We start from the raw sequence: 22,568 nt of genomic DNA on the forward strand, positions 1-22,568 counted from the left end.
ACATCATAGCATGGGAAAAAATCCATGAAAGGATCAAGAATTATGAGGGCGTCAATAACCTAATTCTGGTTGAACAAATAAAAAGAATCTAAAATTTTACCCGGACGGGGATAATAATCCCTACACAATCGCGCACCCAGATCTCGGGATAGTAATCTCATGGTTTAAATTGCTTCACTTGCAACATGCAATGGTTTGATATTTTTAGTCACTTGCTATATATGGCCAACCAAAAACGAACATTTCAAACACGAGTTACACGAAAAGCTTCGTGCCAAGGATAGACATTGCAGATTATTCCTCTAAAATCGACATCGCAGATTATTCCTCTAAAATCGGAGTCGGTGGGTGTCGACTGAAAATAATTCAGGACAACAACAATCGGCATTACAACCTAAAGATTGAGATGAGTTTTTACACGCGTGAGACCTTGCCGATGAAGCGCCGAACGAGACACTAAAATTACCTCTCAATATAGCAGCTCCTCAAAAACAGGATCAACAGATTGTCCCCACTTTCCGTGATACATCTCCAAAAGCTTCTCGGCTGGTGTTACTCCTGCCAAAACAACAAAAATCAAATCAGTTGAGTACTGCATCTATTAGGATAATGGTCCAGAAACTGAAGCACATCATCTCAGATCCCCCATTTTAGACAATAGAATCACGGCAAAAACATGTACTCTTGCGACGAAACAAATATTCTTGAAATCTGTTTTGGAGCAATGGCATTATACCCGAGGAAATGGTTCTTTCTCTTTGATAGGTAAGCAAATATATTGAGGGTCCGTTCCAGATTCTCAAATAAGTACTTAAAAAATAAAGACCTATTTTCAAGTTTAAAATTAATGGGCTTACAAAAATAATTTTCCAAATTTTTTTTGCAGTGTTTGATAGATATCATTGAGATCTATCATTCCACCTGAAACAATCATGACAGACGGCAAGAGGGTGCAACGTATACCTGCGGGGATGGTTCTTTACTTATGATGTTACAAATTTTGTAACTAATAAATGGCTTTCTATACGGTTGATGAGGATAATCTCACTAAGATCAAAAACTCGTTCCACCTCATACATACATCCCTGCAATCATCAATCCACCAAAGTGACTGCCACCCCCCACTGCTGTATCCAACGCCACTGCCATCCCCCTTTCTCTTTCTCATGTCTTTCACCCGCTTCCTCTCTCTGTGTCTCCTGTGCCATCCCCCTTTCTCTTTCTCATGTCTCTCACCTGCTTCCTCTCTCTGTGTCTCATGTATATACAATTATCCGTATGCCTATCTATCCCTCCATCCATCTATCTAATTCACTTAAACACCCACCGCTATCGTGTACCATGCTGCATCCACCCTTTTTTTTCTCGTCTTCGATATGTTCCCTATCTTACAAATGTGCAAGCAGCACACATATGCATCAAAATATTAGGAAACAAACATAGAAAAACAAATATTTATATTCAAAGGCACCTCGAGAATGGTAGTGTGATCACAACAGACAATGAATACTTGAGAACAAAAGGTAGAGAGGACAGTAAGTGATGACACCCCCCGCAAGCAAGCGCACAACTAACCAGTTTCTCCGGTGTGAAAAGAAATAGAATACAAAGCATATGATTCCGCCATTCCGACCACCTCTCAGATCTCAAATAAGTGGTTGGCATCTTCCCCCAACTACCAACCCACTCCCATGTTCCCAACACCAAGAAAACTGTTATTTTAGTACTTCATAGTTAATAGACCTGGTTGAGTTTACCTGTTCTAACCACCTCAGCCACTTCATTTAAAAATCCTGATTCCTTGAAGCCTCTCCTTTCCAAGCCATCCTGCAAAAGAATACATAAACCATGTATTGTAATATGGTGATCGGCATCTTTGACAAAAATAGCACAAGTATCCCAAGTCACCTTTGCCAACTTTACAACTTCTTCTGCTACATGCCTCAGCAATCCATCTCTAAATGGTGTCTTTAGGCCACTCTTTGGTACCTATGAATTACCATTTGGGATCACATTTGTGTTCTTTGTTAATGAATAGATATTTCTAGTAATTAACCACACTAATACAGAAATCAAAACAACTGTAAGTTTCATAATGTACACATATATCAGATGGAGTTGAATCCCATCTCAGATATATAACTCTATCCTATCCGCTTCATTGTCAAAATTACATAAACAGCAAGATCCAGACTCCAAACCATCCATCATTCGTTTCTAGTTCATCATTCAACCCCTCAATGACTTTTATTTTATAGTCGGAAATGGATGAACAATTGAGATGCAGATCATGGCAGTAGCACCATCCTTTTGCATGTAAATAGGCTTATGTACCTTATTTCTCAACATTTGTCGTTCTTCTGGGGTCCAATCAGCTGTAATGTCTAGCACACTCTGTAGAGAAACCTCATCGTACAATATACCCACCTGAAATATAAATATCCACATCATATGTAACTTCATCTAACCAGAGAAATCATCATTTCAGCAATGCAAACTAAAAAAAACAGGTGTCAGAGTTCTGATTAGAAACATATCAGATAGAGTGACAATTAATCAGCTAACAAATGGAATGAGATGACAATGAATGGATTTTTAGAAACGTATGGTAGTATAGTAGTCAATTAATGCTTTCATTTCTATCTAATCTAATGTAAACCTACAAAAAAATTAAGGTATACAAATTCATAATACTGACTGAATGGCTAAATTAGCATTGACCAAGAAATCAGATCAACATATCGTATCATTATCTTAACAATCCTGATAGCAGCAAGTTTAATTCAGGGAGAAGTTCTGCACAAAATGTGTTGATTATAAGAGTACAGGTCAAAGAGGCAAAATACCCAAAATGCAGGCAATGCACATAACCTCCTCCAAGGGCCTCCATCAGCTCCTCTCATCTCCAAGTATCTCTTTAACCTGACCTACATGGGATAAGAAGAATATGGCTTTTAGCAAGAAACATAACAAAATACTGGGAACTTTCCTAAAGTTAACTCTTTAGCAACCACAAACCTCGGGAAATATTGTTGTCAAATGATTCTCCCAGTCATTGAGGGTCGGCAATTCACCAGGAATAGGAGAAAGTTTTCCTGACATGAAGTCCTGTAACATCATCACAAGCGAATAAGCAAAAAGTAAAAGGCCAAAAAATGGCCAAGCTGATGATATATAAAGAAAGCCTAAAATCAGTTCAGAAAATAACAAAGGTAGATGATAACCCGGAAGGACAATCCACTGCAATCAATATACTTCTTCTTCCGATAGACAAAATACATCGGCACATCAAGTGCATAATCTACATACTGTTCAAACCTATGCCCAGAAAAAAAAGAAAAAAAGAAAAAGGGTAAGGGGTTAACATTGCTATCAATGGTTAGACTATTTAAAAAGACTAAAAGAAGTAATAAAGATCTTTAGAACTTTTAGTGCAAAACTGGAAGGAACACGTAATAAAAAGAACTAAACCAAATAGACGGCAGAGTATTCTCATGGCTGATCCAATCTTCATCTTTCCCAATGATAGAGCACAGAGAGATACAAAGCCATTTACTTATTCACCGTTACAAAAATTCCCTACTTAAGATTATGAAGAGAAAAAAAGAGTTACATTCATCCAACACTTGTGTATAGCGCCTCTTTTGTTTTGGTAATTATTCATCAACCCAGCTTTAGAAAACCGTTCTAGATTCCACAAGAGACCCCCGGAAAATATCAACACATACAGTACAATGTTCTTAAGAAAATGTAAACTTACCCAAAGGAGTCGTCAAAAACAAAGGGAAGCATGCCAGCGCGATTGTTATCGGTATCGGTCCAGATTTGACTGGTGAAACATACAGGAAACTATCAAACCCAAAGGAAAATTGCTACAACGTGAAAAATGATGAGTAGAAGGTAAGTTATGGTAACCTTCTCATACTAAGATAACCATTCGGCTTTCCTTCAGTGAACGGTGAATTGGCAAACAGTGCTGTTGCAATCTATTTCATTAACTATGCCAGTTAGATTCCAAGGAACCAAAGAAACTTCAGGAAAAACAAGAAAGAGGAAGGTTTCATACAGGCTGCAAGGCAAGACCAGCACGAAATTTCCTGATCATGTCGACCTCAGAACTAAAGTCCAGATTGACCTATTAAAGCCAGAAAAGATATCCATCATTTCTCATTCAGAACAAGCCTATCGTTAGGATAAACAAAAATGAACAGTGCCTTCAAGAGCCTTGGTTTTGAGAAAACCACCACACAATAACTGTTACCTTTACATTTCCCATACCTGAACAGTGCATGTCCGGAACATCATATCAAGTCCAAGAGAACCAACTTTAGGCATGTAATTCCTCATTATTTCATATCTTCCCTGAGCCAAGAAAAACTATGTCAGTACACAGGTAATATAAGTTTTCTAAGTTTGCATAAATGGCATAAGAAAACCAACATCATAATAGTTTTGTAGGACAAAATGGCATGGGAATTAGCATAAAAATTCCACAGTTAGAAAATAAGATGATCAAATGATGAAGGAATCATGATCTGATGGAATGAGACTGTAGAGATGTAAAGCAATATCTTAAGGAAACAAAGAAGAAAACAGTATGATGTGGTTCTTTCAACAAAAGCCTTAGATACTAGACAGAAAGAAAGATCAAAAACTTAACGTGGCTACTAAATGACTCAAGAGTTTCACTTCATCAAAGGCAAATGTAAAGGTGAGTCTCTACTGGCAATTCACTAAAGTTAACCTCTAGCAAACACCAAGAATTACAGGTTACAATTTATACGATGAGAAAAATATAATTTCTCCTTTACCTATAAAAAAAAAAAGGGCTAATATAATGGCTCCTTCCTAGCCCAATAGTGCTGAGAGAGTACAGAACATAAAATTGGTATAGACAAAAAAGATGCAGGGTTGAGAGATACATGTAAAACTAACTTCCACAAGTAAACGTCAACTACTCATGTGGTCAGCCAGTCCAATCTGTATCTGTCAGGCGTGTCTTTTATTTTTACTCTCCTTCCTATTTCATGTCCAGCCCAAAAAAATTCGCACTCTACATGCCCTAAGGCCTGAGAAACCTCTATCATTAACTTTCTCGGAACTTGGCATAAAATGGATAAAATTAGTCAAGAGTATTCTATTGATCAATAATACGAGAGACACCAAATAAAACCCCGCATACACCACCAATTCTCACATGCTGTCAGTTTGGAAGCTCTCTTGGCCACCAATTAGCCCTCTACACATTTGTGTTGCTTAAGCTAACTGGGGATGATGAATGAAAATTGTTTGGCTCCCTATTATTTGTGGTCTGTGATGCACCTTTTCTTGGGTCTGGTCGCTTGAGAATTTAGTGATAGTGCATGGAATTCTCCCTCTCTTTTCTTATTCCTCTAACTACTTTCTTTGCCTATTTTCCTTGGTGCTTCCCTACCAGCCACTGTGTTGGTTGCTAGATTTAACTTGCAACCTCCGATAGCATTCAACATGTAGCATTATATTCCATAACTAACAAGACCCCAAAACTATTGTCTAACCTGTCTCACAGTCATCCCTGCCCAAAGTGCAGCCCAACCTCAGTATTTAACATAACAGTGGCGCTGAGAAGTAAAAGATCCTGCAGCACACGTAAACTATCCTAACCCAAAAGGTGGAAGGACCAAGAGGTGATACCTTGGGCATTATAGGTATGTCTTTTAGGCCCCATTTAGGCTGGAAACCGATTCCCAGGAATCCAATTCCCATTTCCTCTGCAACAGCTTTGACCTGCTCATCAATGTAATGGAAAAGGCAACAGTTACCCAATTTAGTACATGTTTCTGTCTTAAACAACGGTGCAAGGAAATATTTCCGACAAGAGGGAATAAGAGAGCATTGTCATGCATCTAAGGAGAAGAATCAAATAATATGGCTGTTTAATCAACAAGAAGAAAAAAATTCAAAGGTCAACCTAAAAATACTAGTATTAGACAATGCAAGGAGAAAAAAGCTAACAAGCACCACAAAAACATAGAACTAAGTCATGACAGCATTCCTGCCTTTTCAACTATTAGCAGGTAGACTGGATAATTAACACAAGAAACTTGCACAGGAAACTTGATCTGTTAGGCATAAATTTGGGCTCTGCATGCTGATAGACATCATTCAATATACTCTAGCATAAATCAAAATCCATTACTAATCACTTCAATAGTAGATGATTCTTTTAAATCAATAAGGGCTGCAGAGCACAACCCACGACCTGGTAAATACTGGAAACTCAGCTGCAGCACCAGAAACTCATCTCCAACCTCAAATTTTATTCTGCATCCAACAATCCCTCGCTACTCTTATTTGGATAATACAATAAACATGTGGTTAAAGTCTCCAGGATAGAATAGTTCATTACCGCTTCGGCGTGACTAAAAAGTGAATCATACAAACTCAAACGAACAATTTGTGAGGATATATATCATTAACTATGTCTGTTCTTAACCTCACATATGATCCTGAGATAGGGTTTGTCCAGTGTTCCTTAATATCATATGTGATCAAAGTACTAGGTTGCTTAGCCGGTAAAATCCATAGCGAAATAGATGCCTACATAGAAGGTAAAGAAAAAGAACTAAAGCAACTTGACAAGAAAGCATATATCTTTAAAGACTCGTCAATAAAACAACTACACATTACATATATGCTCAAAGTAAAAGTCTTCTACATACCTGATAAAGGTGTGAATTAACCTCTGCACAGGTTTGATGCAATGTTTCCAAAGGAGCACCACTGAGCTCAAATTGGCCTCCAGGTTCTAATGATATGCTTTGCTTTCCCTACACAACATTAATGTGAAGAAGCTCTTGAGAATCCGCCAAAAGTTGAAGAGATCAACTTGTCAAGTGCTACTTCAAGAACAGAAATGCATTCAGAATTTCCAAGAAGGCAAAGCATTCATTGGTTTTGAACCAAATATGTCAGGCATCAACATCCATAACAAAGAAAGGTAATCACCAGAAAAGTTTTCCCATTCTGAAAACCAAAATTGAGTAACATTTTACCTGTTTTAGTCCAATAATGTTGTCACCCTCCAATATTTTCTCCCAATCAAATCTCTCAGCAATACCATTTAGCAAATCTGCTATTTGTTCATACTTCATTGGCCTTAAAGTTTTTATCTCGAAGCCAAACTTTTCATGTTCTGTACCTATTCTGCAAGAACAATATGATTAAGTTAACAATTCAGAATAAAATAGATGGGGGAACTGTCAGCTACAAGTACTCAAATGTTTTTTCACCACTATTTTGCACCAAACAATGAAATAGGATCTAGAAGCAAGACCCCAAAGAACCATACCCTTGACTTACCAATTGTGACATTGAAATTCTGACTCCTGGAAGCCGAATACCTCCTAAATCTACTTCACCGGTCTTAAAACTGATAACAAACCAAGTGCAAGAGACTCCTCTAGTGCTAGAAAGTGGTATTCAATCTGATGAAATACTATGATCTGTAGGTGTGTTGGAGAGGGCATGACATGTCCTTCTAGGAAGATGCCCAGCGATTCAATCGCAAGGACTTACAGCCAGTGAAGGGGGAAGAGAGAACTAAGAGCATGTGTGTTTGTGTGAGTATGTGTGTGTGTGTGAGAGGGAGAGAGAGATCATGGTCATGGTAATAGATAGAGCCCCTGCTTAGGCTATGCTAATGAGTCATGACCCTCAAGATTCATCTTGGAGACAGTGGGGTGACAAGGTGGCATGTTGCTAGCAAGCATAAGAGGATGAACAGACTATGATAACCTAACCATGTGATTGTCTCACTAACTAAGAAAGAATCTAGTCATGTTGTATATGAGATAAGACACACAAACAAAACAACATAGTATGCTGAGTAAATATGTAACTGAGAGATGCACTTGAATCTAAGTACAATAAGAGCTAGAAGTTGAACCTCCATTTCTCCTTAGTCTTGCACCCAGAAGCAAGATATGCAACAAGATCCTCTTCTGTCAGTGGCGCTGTAGCAATCACAGCATCCTCCGTTGGAGGGCTCGCAGTGACGATGACACGGTGCCCTCGTTTGTACTGTACACTAGAACTGTATAAATGCAATCTCTGCATTGTCCTTGTCGCCTTTAATGGTAAGGACGGGAAACTAACACGGGTGTCCTTCATTTTGGATGCATCCATTCTGTTTCCTATGTTGGAAACAAAGCTGCAGTCCACCATACATTTGATGTTCTTGGAGCGAATGCAATGCGATGGACCCACCTGGGACCGAAGGGCCATGGTGTGCCCCTGTGAAATCAACATACAAACACGAAATGAATTTGTAACGCGAAATCTTTAGCCCTTCACACTTCGCAGTGAAAATCAGTTGTTTACCACTTTACCAGCTAGGAAAAGATTTTGGATTTCCAAGTTTAGTTAAATGTTGAGCAACAAGTATTTCTCTCAAACCAATTGACATGAATCAAATCCACGCTTATTTTACCAATGGAATTCAGCTAGCCATAGCACAACTAGACCTCAGTAATTGCGGTAATATCATCTAGAATCCCATACATCAATCAAATAAATAAACCAACTGGGAGCTCGCTAGCTCAGTTGGTCAGGACTCTTGTATCTCATTAGGAGGTCAAGAATTATTCTCTTTGTATTTGTTGGGATTATTTCTCTGCCTAGTGGGGCTAGTAGTTGGGTTGGGCTTATAGTGATTGTGGATTTATTTGAGATTATTTTCTCCCCTATAGGGCCTAGTAGTTGGCTTTGACTTATAGTGATTGTGGAATTGTTTCAGGTTTCATGCAATCCTTAAACTTGTATTCTCCTACCATTTGACAACAAAATTTCAAAAAAAAAAAAAATCAAATATATAAAGATATACAATTACCAAAATTTTGAGAGTGCAAGAACATCCGTATCACTTTTATTATTTCAAGCTTTAGAAGAATACAAATATCTGAATTACATTAAACCAGGCATAAATAAGCCCACAATCACACTAAGCCCAACTAATAGCCCCTTTAACGATACAAATAAGTAAACAAAGAACCCACATTCAAGGGGAAGGCATAATCAATCTTTGCTCCCGGCAAGAATTGACCCGTGACCTCCCATTCCGAAGTGTACAAGGGTGACCAACTGAACTAATCCTAGCTGGTTAGAACATGAGTATCACTTCAACGTCAACAAATGCACATACATATACTCCTGACCATACAAACGTACGCATACACGTAAGCCACGTATATGTATCATACTGTACGAGCAATTGAAAACTAATATGCAAACTATACAGAGAGAGAGAGAGAGTACCTGAATGAGTGAGAGAGTGAATTCTAGGGTTTAGAAATTGTTTCGATTGTGCTTATCTTCCGGGGTATTTGCTTTCTGGAAATGGAAGAATATCAATCAGCGAGAGAGAGAGAGAGAGAGGGGAAATTTCCGAAAGATGCGCTGCTGTACTTTAGCAAAAAGGCGTTGGGAACTTGGGATCCCTTGGGGATTTGAGGCCCTCGACAGGGAGTTTAATATAGTGCGGCACTGTCCTACCTTTTCCCGTCTGGTCCCCCGGCCTTATGTATGACACGTCAGCGCAAATCAAGATTCCGGTGAAATTTGGCTGGGTACCCCCTCAACTTGTAGTTATTCCTATTCCGACTCTGTTTTTTTTTTTTTTTGGTGTGTGTGTGTGTTACCATTAGTTAGAGGTGTCAAATGGGCGGGTTTGGGTCAAAATGGGTAAGTTGCAAGTGGATTATGTCTTTAATGGGTCATTGACCCATTTAGAATTAATTATAAGTCTAATTACCCATACCCAACCCAACCCATCTATTTAAAAGCAAACCCGACCCACTCATTAACCAAATTACATACTATATACTAGAATGATTAAAATACATATGTATACTAAAATGACCATATTACCCCTGTAAATTTAAAGGACTAAAATACCATGTACACTAAAATTACCATACTATCCCTCTACTACAAAAATGACCAAATTACCCTGGTACACTTAATTACCATATTGGTCGCTCTTAATTACCGAATCGCAACGTATCTAAGTGGTTTTTTTTTTTTATCTTTCAAATATTTTTCGCATTTGTTAGTTTTTTGTCAAATTTTTAAGGATTATTACTTTGTCATGACGAGAAGAATCTAGAAAGTAAAAAATTACGATCGAAATTTATATTTTTTTGAATAAACACAAAAAAATGGCTTATTTTTTTCTTCATTCAAAAAATTTAGGTTTCGATCATAATTTTTTACTTTTTAGATTCCTCCTAGCGTGTCAAAGCAATAATTCATAAAAATTAATGAAAAACAAACAAATGCGAAAAAAATTGAATAAGGACAATAAAACAAGCCTCGAACAAGCCAACTTTTGTGACTTACTCGTTGAGAAAAATCAAAAAAATAAAAAAGTTATAATCGAAACTCATAAATTTTTTCAAAAAGACAAGAACAAGTATTTTTTTTGTCTTATTGACTTATTTTTGTTTTTATTCAAAAAAATATAAGTATCGATCAAATTTTTTTACTTTTTCGATTCCTCTCGTTGAAACGAATCAATAAGTTACAAAAGTTTGACGTAAAACAAAAAAAATGCAAAAAAAATTTGAATAAAGACAAAAAAATAAGTCACTTAACTTTTTAATCCAAATCCTATGCGGGACTAAATACCACGAGAGAAACTTAATTTACAGTGGAGCCATGACTACGCGCAATTTCACCAGTTTATTCGCGCAATCAATGAATGAGATGTGTTTTCAATTTTTTGACTGGTCAAAAATAATTGTTATCAGTCACAATTGATTTTTAATATCGTCCAAAATATATTTAGATGCGAGTGATTTAACACAAAAGAATTGAATAAACACTAGAGAGAGAGATCCTTCCCATGGGAGAATCTTTTCATTCCTGGGCCATTACGTGAAAGCCATGATTCCGTCGGGGACGACTCCATTCTACCGTTCAGCTTTATTTTTTTGGTGGGTTACTTGCATGACCCATTGGGTCATTAAGTTGACTCAATTAATACCCAATTAATAATGGGTTAGTTGGGTTTGGATCCATTTTTACCCAACTAAAAAATGGGTTGGGTTGGGTCTATTTTTTAGTTGATGGGTATAGGTTTGTTAATGGGTCTGGGTTCAATTTGCCACCCCTACCATTAGTATTTAGGAGAAATACTAATTCCTATTGGAGTATCACATGGCGGTGTTCTAAGAGCACTGAATTATCACTCCATTATTCAACAATCTATTGATACTAGTATGTCATAACCTTGTCTTTGATCCGTCTTAGGGCTGAGTGGCCCTTTAGATGGTAAAATAAAATTGTTTATAAACAATTTTCGATTATATTTTAACGAAAGAAAAAGGAGGGCAGTTTTCGTCAAATACTCTCAACCACAATTTATGACTTCTATGTATCGGTTTAAGTTTTGGCTAGACAAACTTTGTGTAGTTTGGTGGCCAAATTATATATGGGATTGAATGAGTTTAATCTTGGACTTATCTATACTACTTCTTTTAAATGTACGAAGGTGTTTTCTACTTTTTGTTTTTCAAAAATACCCCAAGCACTTGCAATTAATTCCCACCCCATCTTATGCCTCTTCTCAACGGACGCAATACCAAAAAAAAAACTTCATGCTGAAATAAAAGGAAAACCCGCGAAACAAAAATTACGAAACGTCTCAAAGCCAGCCGGAACAAACCAAAAAAACCGACAACTGTTCATTGTTTGTTTTTGGGAAAGCAACCATTCAATATTTTCGAGTTCTCTCTCTCTTCGATAACCGTTCATTGTTTGTTTTTTGGAGAAGCAACCATTCAATATTTTCGAGTTCTCTCACTCTCTTCGATATCAGAATTGGTCGGATTGAGCGCGATTTTTGTGCCGTGTTTAGATCCCTGATTTATTTCACTTCCTAGATAAACGTTTTGTTGATTCTTCTTGTTAATTTTTCCCTGGGTTCCATGCTTCAAATTCGACGTAATCGGTTCTCTAATTCTTTGGCTTGGATGCATTTTCTTTTTGCTTTCCAAGTTTCAATCTTCCGTTGGGGTTTCGTTGATACAGAAATTGGGTACTGCTACTCATGGTTACTTCAGTGGAATATGTGTTCTTTCCCGTTCTAGATTACGAGCGTCTGTATTTGAGAGTAATTTGAGAAGAGAAATTGGGATCTGGGATCCTTTGCATGCGGTGAAAATGGAACGGAGAAAAGCATTTTGTAACGAAATCGCCAGTAGGAAATATCGGTTTCCCGAAGGATCCCGAAGAGCGCACTGGGTTACCGAACCGGCAACAGTTTTCCGAAGGAGGCATCGGGTTTCCTTGCAAAATTCGGTATCTATATTACCTTTTAAAACCTTCCATCAATTTCTTGATTGAAACACTTGTTGAGAATAGATAAATTGCTCCCCTGATATCACAAAATTCCGTGTGCCTTTGTGAACACCCTTAATCCCCCATTTCTACTTGCATTTCACATGTTCAATGAAATGTTATGGATAGTCCATCTTACAACTTTCGGAACGATAAATTGATTGCAGTAGTGGATCAATCGTTGGTTAATATTTCATCAACATAGTGTATAATTTTGGTGTAGCAGACAAAGCTTGGTAAATGTGTGATAAACTTTTTACATTACATAGTAGCACTGAGCAGGGCCGGCTCATAAGTTTTGAAGGCCGGAAGCGAACCTTTTGAATGAGGCCACCCTATATTTTTCATATAAAAATGGTCTACAAAGAGTTAGAAAAAAAAAAAAAAAAACCAATACAAAAGATTTACCATACCTCAAAATCCATCATTTGAAAATTATTCTTCTCGCACTTTTGCTGCAAACACACTGATTAAGTCTCCATAGTCAAGCTTCTTCACCAACTCTTTCTTGATAGACAACATAGCCAATCCATTTAATCTTTCTTAAGACATGGTTGACCAAAGATAATTTTTGATTAATTTCAACTTGAAAAGCTTCTTTCCCCCAATGCAACTGTAAGCGGTATAGTCAACAATATTCTGTATGCAATCCATGCATTCGGGAAACAACCATCCAATGTCTTCAAGTAATTCAACACATCAATTGACTTTCTTTTATCTTTTGGCAAAGATAATAAAAAACTTACTTGGTAGAGGTGGAGAGTTGGAGATAGTAAAAAAGAGGCCTCAAAGAATTCCGTGTGCAAGTATTTTCCGTCCACGGCCGTTGATTGTTGTCTTTCTCCCCCCCCCCCCCCCCCCCCCCGACTCCTCAAGCATCAAGCGTTTATAGTTCCTGGCATTCCTGCCGTCCTTACTCCTTGTCTCCTTATGATAGCCTATATATTCTTCTTTTTCATTTTTGATCTTCTTTTTTGATTGGCTTTACCTTCCCAGCTAGTAGAATCTAATCTCACAAACTTTGTGTAGTTTTAGTTAAAATAACAAAGAAAAAGTTTCAGTTCAAAATTTTTAGTGATATTTGGGGGTTTCGCATCTGATTTGGGAGAGTTGTGCCGAGAAGAAATGGTTAGAAATCATGGATTCTTAATGCACCACTCGGTAATTCTATGCACTCAGAAATACGTAATGTTTTTAAGTGGTCTAATATAAGTAACGTTTCTTGACGTCGAGACCTTGATGGAATCCGTTGCCGATGACAGCAATGACTAGGGTGGAATTCGTCGCCGGTCACATCAATGAAAGAGGTGGATTTCGTCGGAGTAAATCTGAGAGAGAGAGAGAGAAAGAGAGAGAAAAGATTACCAGGAAACCCTTTTCTTTTGAGTGTAATTTTGTTCACCCTCCTTAAAAGAAGGTGGACATTTACCCTCTCTCTTACTAGTTGAAAATGGTGTAGGTTTCACCCCCGCAATACACTTTTTGGTAAGCATGACATCACTTTGTGATGAAATCCATACCATTTCAACCAATAGGAAGGAGGGTAATATTCACCCTCTTAAGTGAATGGTGAACAAAACTCAACTCCTGGTCAATGATGCAGATTACTAGGGGAAACCCAAATGTCGACTAAGTTTTTTTTTAAATTTTTTTTATCAACACAATAGAAGCTGGTTGGTAGAGGAAAAAAACAAACTGATAGCGTTTTTGTAATATATTTGAAAGAGTGTGGGTACATTCTTAAGAATAGGAGTTCACATATCAGCCAGTAGATCAATTCAATCCTAGCCGTTACAACGTGTCTTTTGAGTGGAACTCACACCACTGTGTTTTGTAGATAATACAAGTTACCATCCTTCATTTTACAAACTAAGTCGTGCCCACCCGTTGTGGAGGGATCCGACCTCTGGTGTACGCCCCTTGGGCCCGCTGTCGTTGTGCTGCATTTCGCGACAAGGCTCTTGGGCCTGCGTCAGATGGGCTGGCTCCCACATCGGGAGTTTGGATTTGTGTGTGTGTGTTTAAAGGGTTCACTCTACCTCTCCCTAGTCAGCAATTGCCTAGGTGAGTTTGATATGTGAAATTACCCTCTTGCCCTCCCTAAAAAAAAAATCCTTCATTTTACTGCTACTTTCTACCAACCATCGCAAATTAAACTTGAACTAAAGAAGATTTTTGTTATATCTGCAAAATTCAGGGGCTTTTTATCCAATAGAAGGAGATTTTTGAGAAATGAAAAATAGTTCTAATTATGTACTCAGCATGTTAATTAATTTTTTTCACAAAGGGGCGACTATTAGCAATCCCGTATTTTCTTCCTTAGCCCGTTAAAATTTTTCAATTATACTCGACAGTTAGTTACCGAAATTTAGATACATTTTCAGTGTACAATTACCGAAATATAATATTTTTTTCAACAGCTATTTATCGAAAATGTATGTTCGGCAGTTGTTTACCGAAAGTTGAACATATTTTCGACATGTAGTTACCAAAATATAATCTTGTTTTCAATAGCTATTTACCGAAATGCTATGTATGATTTTCAACAACTATTACTGAAATGTAGTGGGCTAAGGGAGAAAATACAGTGCTGCAAATAGTCGCCCCCTTCTCAAATAGTACTAGTGTTTTTTTGGACAGGGGGTGTGTGCTGTGCAGCTTCGTGCTGCACAGCGTGCTGCACGGCCTTCGGCGAGGCTTTTCCGGCATCGGTCCGACGATCGGAGACGTTCACCGCATAGAACTCGTCGAGTTCTACATGAGCATCAAAAATCAGCTCGATAAAATATCTTTAAGGGCTTCATCCGAACATATATAACTTGAAAAAAATGGATTTAGTGGTTTTGATCCAATGTTTTGTATCCATTAGGATTCGTTTTTTTTCAAGTTATATATGTTCCGATGAGGCCTTTAACGATATTTGATCGAGCTGATTTTTGGTGCACATGTAGAACTCGACGAGCTCTACGCGGTGAACGTCTCCGATCGTCGGACCGATGCCGGAAAAGTCTCGCCGGAGGCCGTGCAGCACGCTGTGCAGCACGAAGCTGCACAGCACACACTCCCTGTATTGTTTTTTTCCTCCATACACTCCAACTTTCATAATTACGTTGAAGTATTACCTTTTTTTCCCCTCGAGAGGCAACCCGCAACCGTAATTGCACAAACCACTAATCCAACTTTCATAATTTCGATTGAAGCATGATGAGGTATGTAATGACGCATCATGTGCTCTAATTCTTTATAGAGTGTTGGAATTTGAATTTTTTTTTGATAACTGGATGTCCAGGTCAGTTGCGTGCACCTTGACTAATTTCAGGACCCTAGAGGTTTAGAATATTGACCTCTATGAAAATGGAACTTGTGACCTCATAGAGAAACACTTATTACTTTCTCGTAATCACTTGGCCATGCAAAACCTCTTTGAGGTTCATGGAATTTGACTGTTTGAAATGGATAAAAGGGTTCACCCAGGTGCTAAGGATGTTGTAAACACGTTTTTCTAAAAACTGAAGAATTCAAACTCAAATTGAATGCTAACTTACCAAAACGAGTACAAAAAATGTGATTGAAACTGACGGATTACGGATAAACCGAATCGAAAATGGATTACAGAAATATTATAGAGTGAGGCACGACGTGATTTAACATGAATCATACTTTCCGTAAGACAAATTCGGTCCCTCCCACGGTGCCTTGGAGTTTTTGGTCGCGTGTCTCCCAGGATAAAACGATCTAATAGACCTCAAGGGTCATGGCTCGTGTCTAGGTTGATGGGGCCACAAGGGTGACTTTTCATTTGTTTTTGACGTGCTTATGTAATCAATGACTACTAATGATAGGTCCGTGTGTTAATTTATCCAGAAGTAGTGCCGGGCAATGATTCAAAACAAAATGTGGCGGCCCCCAAAAGATACTCCAATCATTATGGTCGAGAACCACATGCGATCACGACTAGGTGCATGCACTGCACACATCTTTTTAACAATCCAAAACAAAACTCGGTCGGTAATAATTGGATATTCGTATCAGCTTGTTCGTATCTCAACTAATTTTAGAATTCTAAAGATAACGACCGGACAAACTCTTTGATACCGTTTTGAAATGTTTAGCTTCCGTAAAATTCGAACATGCGATTTTATAGAGGACAAACACTTATTACTTTAGTCAAACTCCTTGGGATTAAACCTTGTAGATGTTGATTGGTTTCTCTCACCTTTTCTTGACAAGGGACTCTGTAGAGTCCTAATTTAATAGGACCTGTTTGTTTAGGAGATTTGATGGTGGAATTGGAGATCGATCATGTAGTAATATTGTGGGGATCGACATGAAAGTCCAGTGTTTGATGTTGTCATTTCGGATGGGAATTCATGTCTCAACACATATGGCCTGTGTCCTGGTACATTAAGCTTCTTGTTTTGGACAAAACAAGAAATGTGTGTCACAATCCCAATCAAAACAATCACTGCCCTATAAATTTTTATCACTCATATTCCAAGAATTTCGTACATCCACTTATTCAGGGGCGGAGCTATGTATGGAATGGGTAGCCACGGCCCCCAATTTTTATTTTTTTTCCCGACAAGACAAATCCTATTCTACAACTACTAATCTAGGGGAAAGGGGATGAGCCTCGGGGGTTTGAACCCTCATCTAGTGCAAAGAGTATAGAACGTCCACCACTTGACTGTCACTTCATTTGCCACATGCGAAGTAGAATAAAACTCCCGATTAAAAAAAAAAGAAGGTGGAATCTCACTCTCATAGCCACTTTAAAAAATTTCTTTTTGAAGAAAAAAATTCACCCATTTTATGATTTCAATAGTCAGGACTTTTTTTAAATTTACTTAATTGAATTCTAAACTCTATTTTTAATAAACTTAAATAAATACTCAAAAGATTATTTCTGTTGCCCTTTTTTTCCTTCTTAGTTTGGCCCCTCCCATTTACAAATCCTAACTCAGCCACTGCACTTATTTTCTAAGGGCTTACAAATCCTAACTCAGCCACTGCACTTATTTTCAGGCTAGCCCTTAGAGATATAGGATTAACTAGTTCACCCTTTGAAGAGCCATACATCCAAGGGCGAAAATTATGAGTATAAAAGGGTGGGCTATAACCCAGGCCAACTTTGAAATAAAACAAAAAAATGATACGTAAAATTTAGCCCAATCCATTTCACTCACGAATCCATTTCAGCCGAGGGCAGATTACATTTCTGATTGTGCCCTTGCATACATCTTTACAAAATGCTTACGCTCGTGCATATGACAATGGATGATATATGTGCAAAACAAGTACAGTACTAATGATACCTGCAAACATATGTATGTTGAATTTTATAAATTCAAATTAACTTTTTTGACATGATATGAGTATTTGATTGGCGGTTAGTAAAACCGATCATTTGTGATTAGAATTTGAACATCATATATCGGTCTTGACCAAACACAACCAAATTGTTTTTTTATATCAGCCAAGTTAGCAAAGTGTTAGTAAATTAGTCCACAAAAGATTGCAGAGACTATCGATAGTCTTGAATCTCAAACGCCCACGACGAAACTCGAATCTTATATGGGAGGCCAAGAGATGCCAACTAGACTAGAGCAGTCCATTGGCAAGTTGGAAGTTGAATATTGATTGAAATTGCAAATAAGATAACTTTGAACCTGGTAAGATACCAAGAAATTCCCTAAAATTGTCCTATTGATGCTACACAGGAGTAACATGTTGGGCTTCCCCACTTGAAGATAATACTACCACTTTGACCTTGTTCCTCAAAAGTAGTTCTTTTTGAGTTTTTTGTTTTGTCTTTATTTAATTTATTTTTTTTTTGCATTTGTTCGTTTCGTAACAAACGTTTGTGAATTATTGATTTGTCTCGACGAGAAAAATCGAAAATGTAAATTTTTTTAACTTTTACCCTAATATTTTTTAAAAGATTCAAGATAAAACCTAAAAAGTCGGCTTTATTATTAGTATGGATATGGAAATCAGTGAAGCAACCGTGTGCATCTTGTTTTTTTTTGGTAGTTTGGAAAGTAACCGCGTGTGCTTCTATGGGGACGTGACTGGGCTTTTCTGGCTGCTTCTCACCAGCAATCATAAAAACTATGATATGAATTGTACAATAATCTGTCATCCAAAAATAAAAGTTATAGTATACCCTTTGGGAAAATTTCTTTTATATCCCTTCGATTTTGATCAAAAATTTATTTTAGTCCTTCACCTTTCAATTTCGGCATAAAAATACTTTGACTTTCCAATTTTTTTCAATGTCATCCTTTAGAAGGAATCCATTTTCTTTGAGTCCTACTATAGGGACCGACGGCTGCGCCGAGCCGTCTCAGGCCACCGGACGGCCAATTTGAGCCGTTCAAAAATTCTATAGAAAAAAGACGAGGGGGCCAACGCGGGAATCAATGGCATCCGATGTGTATAGGGTGTTTCCCTATTTTTCGTGTACATATGTATATATCCCTAAAAGATGACATTAAAAAAAATTGGAAAGTTGAAGTATTTTTAGGCTGCAATTGAAAGGCGAAGAACCAAAATGAATTTTTGGTCAAAGTAGAAGGGATATAAAAGAAATTTTCTCATACTCTGTTCTCTTGAACTTAACTTAAATTTAGGAGTTTTGTTTTTATTTAATTTTTTTTCATTTGTTAGTTTTGAGCTAAATTTTTGTGGGTTATTGATTCGTATGCACGAGAGGAAACGGAAAAGTAATTTTTTTTTACTTTTACCAAAGTATTTTGAGAAATAACCACTTTTTAGCAAAAGATGTCACCAACAAGATAATAAGCCCATAAAAAGATCACAATCACTATAAACCCAACCCAATAAGGCCTCATTAGGGGCCATTAAGGGGGAAAATAATCCTAACAAATACAAGGAGAAAAACACCACACGCAATTGGAAAGACTCGAACTCTTGACCTTTTTGCATTCTTGTAAAAATTTTGCTAAATTTTTTTTTTGGTATTCTTTTTACTTTTCATAACTTTTTGTTGAGCTTTTTATTGTGATTTTTGGGATTACTTATACGTCTTGACGAGATGAGTCTAAAAAAGTAAAAAATTATAACCAAAAGCAAAAAAAAAAAAAATTCACTAAAGACAAAAAAAATACCAAACAGCTGTTTTTTTAGTCTAAAGCGTTGTCTTACATGAATTTTTTTCAACATCGGCCTACATTTTAATCCTTTTTTGATTCCTTTCGTTGAGACGAATAATTAATCCAAAAATATGATGCGAATCTAACAAAAATTCAGAAAAGACGAACAAAACACACAAAACGAAAAAGATTTTTTTTTTTTTTTTTTTGAGCGTAGTCAAAAAGTATGAGCATTGAATTGAGCTTAGCCAATCTTTAGAATGCTGTCCATGATTTTCCTCTGATGCTGATTTGTAACCTTCTCTTGTAGTGAATGATTAAAGACTCCTGGGAATTTTAGCACTAGCTTGATTAATCAAGTTTGATATGGGATGCATCCGAAGAAACCACGAGCCTTCGAAAGTTCGGCAACGAAATTCTTTGCTCGTACTGCGGGCGATCATATACTGAGGTGCTCTCCACCGGTTGTTCGGTTGCTGGAACAACGCAAGCCGGGCCAAACTTCGAGCAAGATTAAGGAACCAAAAGTTTAAATTGGGTGTTTGAAATTCTCCATCTCATTGGGGGCAGAGAACGAACGGACATCTCGATGTATCATCTGGATGTGATACAGCTACAGCCTTTTTAAATTTAGTTGGGAAAGAACAGCAAAGCCCAATTCGTTTAGAAAAGCTCGGCTCGTATTTTATAACTCCCCTCGTGTAGATGAACTCAACTTGTATGTATGGACTCGGTTTGCTTAAACGAGCCAAGCTCTGACACCATGAAGTTCGACTCGCTGTGAAAGACTTTCCAGACGGCAGGAGATTACTGAATAAAATCTGGAAGTAATACTGAAGTAACTGTAGAAGTATCGGTAGTACAAAATTTGCATACAGACTGTTTAGATCAATCCTACCAAACTAAAGCAGTAGAAGAACAGACAAGCAACATAACACAAATGCAACATTCGAAGAACACGCATTAGCGCTTTCGTCAGGCTAGGCTAGCTTCTCGTAGCAAGGCCAACTGAGCAAAGCTCGTTATTTTTCACCCCGTCATACGGGTGGACAGCCCATAATAGAGAGTGCAGAACCTGGCAGCGGAAACGGATAGTAGTTTGAATCATGAGTTGGGTACCCTGTCTCCAGACCAGACACAACAATAGGTCTATACTAAGGGATTCCGTAAGAGTATGGGCTCGACTCATTTATAGGAGCTCTGCTCTATGTATTTTGCTTGTATGTATGAGCTCGGCTCATATATAAAGGCGCGTTTAGTACTCGAACCGAGCTAGAGTTATTAAATACTAATCGAGCTCGAGCTAACTGAATTTTAAACAAGACAAGCTTGAATACCCTAAGCTCGGCTCAACTCACTTGCACCCCTAGCTACTTGCAAAAGCATTTCTACAAACTTGATTGTGAAAACTCAACCAAACAGAGCACACATTCTTCAAAACTTGAGCTAAGGAGACGCAGGGGATTGTTAAATAGAATCTGAAAATAAATACTAAAGGGACGTGTTGAAATAAAGGTGGTATGAAATCTGCAAAACCAGCGTTTAGATCAATCCCACCAAAATAACCCAATAATAGGGAGATTTATATTCATTAGGCCCATGAAAAAAACCGAACAGAGCACGCAAGCAACTGAACAACTTCAAATTGATGGCGATTTATCTTCATTTGGTTATGTGACTCTCTTAGAATTCTTGTAAGCTTCTAATTTGTCATTCATTGAGTTCCGCTCTTAATGCTTTATATTTCTTTTATGAGTTGGTGAAATTTCGCAGTTTGTTTGTTAGATTTAGAAGGTTGAACCAGAAGTGGAGCTTTGAAGTATCAGTGTGGGGATTTTGTATAAGTTCTTCTTTTTTTTTTCCCATTCATTTTCTCATGTGTTTTGACTCTGAAATGGTCTTTCATAGTGCATCTTGCAATATATTCTCATTTTTTAGAGTTAGTAGGAATGGTTGATGGTGTGAATTAGTATAAATGTAGATTGGTCCTTATTAGTTCAACGTTTTCTCCCAAGTATCATTGTTTTACAAGACTGATTATAACGTGATTGGAGATGTTGCCTTTTTTTTTTTCGGGCTGGGTTTTACGAATGTTGACCCGATATAGAGTATATTTTTTTGATTGAATTTAAATTCTTATAACGTGATTGGAGACTTCGGCTTTTCACGTAAAGATAGGTTTTTTTTTTTTTTGCACAAAGAGATATTTTTCTTTTGTTTCAACTCGGATGGTCCACTTGCAGTTGTTGTTTTCTTCTTCTTTATGGTACTTAAATTCAAGTTGATCAATCAGGTGTTTCTCCGTTTAAGTTGAAGCTGAATTACATTCGTGCGTGTTTTCAGGCACGTGTCATTTCTATATTTACAATAGCTGAGATCATGCTTTAGTTGCTATAACGTAAAAGTCGTGGAATATTAGCCAGGCTTGAACTTTCAAAGTTGAAAATTAATTGTAGCCTTGAAAGATTGACTGAAAATAACAGCTAGGGCCTAGAATCTTTGGCGGCTACACTCTATTACATTTGGCTGGAACAAAATGCTAGGATCTTCTCTCAAAAATCCTGCACTTCTGAAGATGTTCTTTCCATTATAGTGGCTCATATTAAAGATAGAGTGTGTTCATGGGGGAAATTTCCTAATTCCAGTGATTTTTTTCTTTATGCAGGAATTGGAATGTAACTCCTTCCTTGCTTTGTAGGAATTGAGATATATGTAATTGAAAATGATACGCAAAACCGTAGTGGATATTTAAAAAGTGATGGAGGGAGTACTACATTGCGTTGTGTCTTCAAGCACGGACAATTCCAAAGAATGGTTTGACATTTTTAGTCAATTGCTAGATATGGCCGATCGAAAACTAGGGGCGGGGGCTATATTGGGGCCGGGGAGCCCCAGCCTCTCTCGAGCTGCCGAGTTTTAAATTTCTTATTTTGTATATACCTGATTTGGAGTATTAATAATAGTTATTTGTGTATAACTTCATATAATCTTAATAGTTTTGGTTTGATTTGATAAAAAAAAAATTTGTTTTTTTCTTTTTTTGAACATTTTCATTTCTCAATTTCTTTCATAAAT

At 37.4% G+C, this 22,568-nt stretch overlaps 1 protein-coding gene across 2 annotated transcripts; it reads right to left on the minus strand.

Moving 5' to 3' along the window:
- Window positions 1-194: 194 nt before the first annotated feature.
- LOC131315642 (glutamate--cysteine ligase, chloroplastic-like) lies at window positions 195-9,436 on the minus strand. 2 transcript variants are annotated; one of them, XM_058344820.1, is made up of 17 exons: window positions 9,295-9,436; window positions 7,928-8,274; window positions 7,035-7,185; window positions 6,702-6,809; window positions 5,674-5,766; window positions 4,279-4,362; window positions 4,067-4,135; window positions 3,916-3,986; window positions 3,761-3,829; window positions 3,225-3,318; window positions 3,019-3,108; window positions 2,847-2,927; window positions 2,335-2,427; window positions 1,909-1,989; window positions 1,758-1,827; window positions 467-558; window positions 195-355 (listed from the first exon to the last, which is right to left on the minus strand). In XM_058344820.1, the coding sequence occupies exons 2-16, from the start codon at window positions 8,263-8,265 to the stop codon at window positions 470-472; spliced, it is 1,581 nt and encodes a 526-aa protein (XP_058200803.1). In that variant the 5' UTR covers window positions 8,266-8,274; window positions 9,295-9,436; the 3' UTR covers window positions 195-355; window positions 467-469. The 2 variants fall into 2 exon arrangements, with proteins under 2 accessions (XP_058200803.1, XP_058200802.1); XM_058344819.1 differs by having other exon boundaries at window positions 195-558.
- Window positions 9,437-22,568: the final 13,132 nt, after the last annotated feature.

Source organism: Rhododendron vialii, chromosome 2a (genome assembly GCF_030253575.1).
Source record: "Rhododendron vialii isolate Sample 1 chromosome 2a, ASM3025357v1".
In the NCBI taxonomy this organism is placed as follows: Eukaryota; Viridiplantae; Streptophyta; class Magnoliopsida; order Ericales; family Ericaceae; genus Rhododendron; species Rhododendron vialii.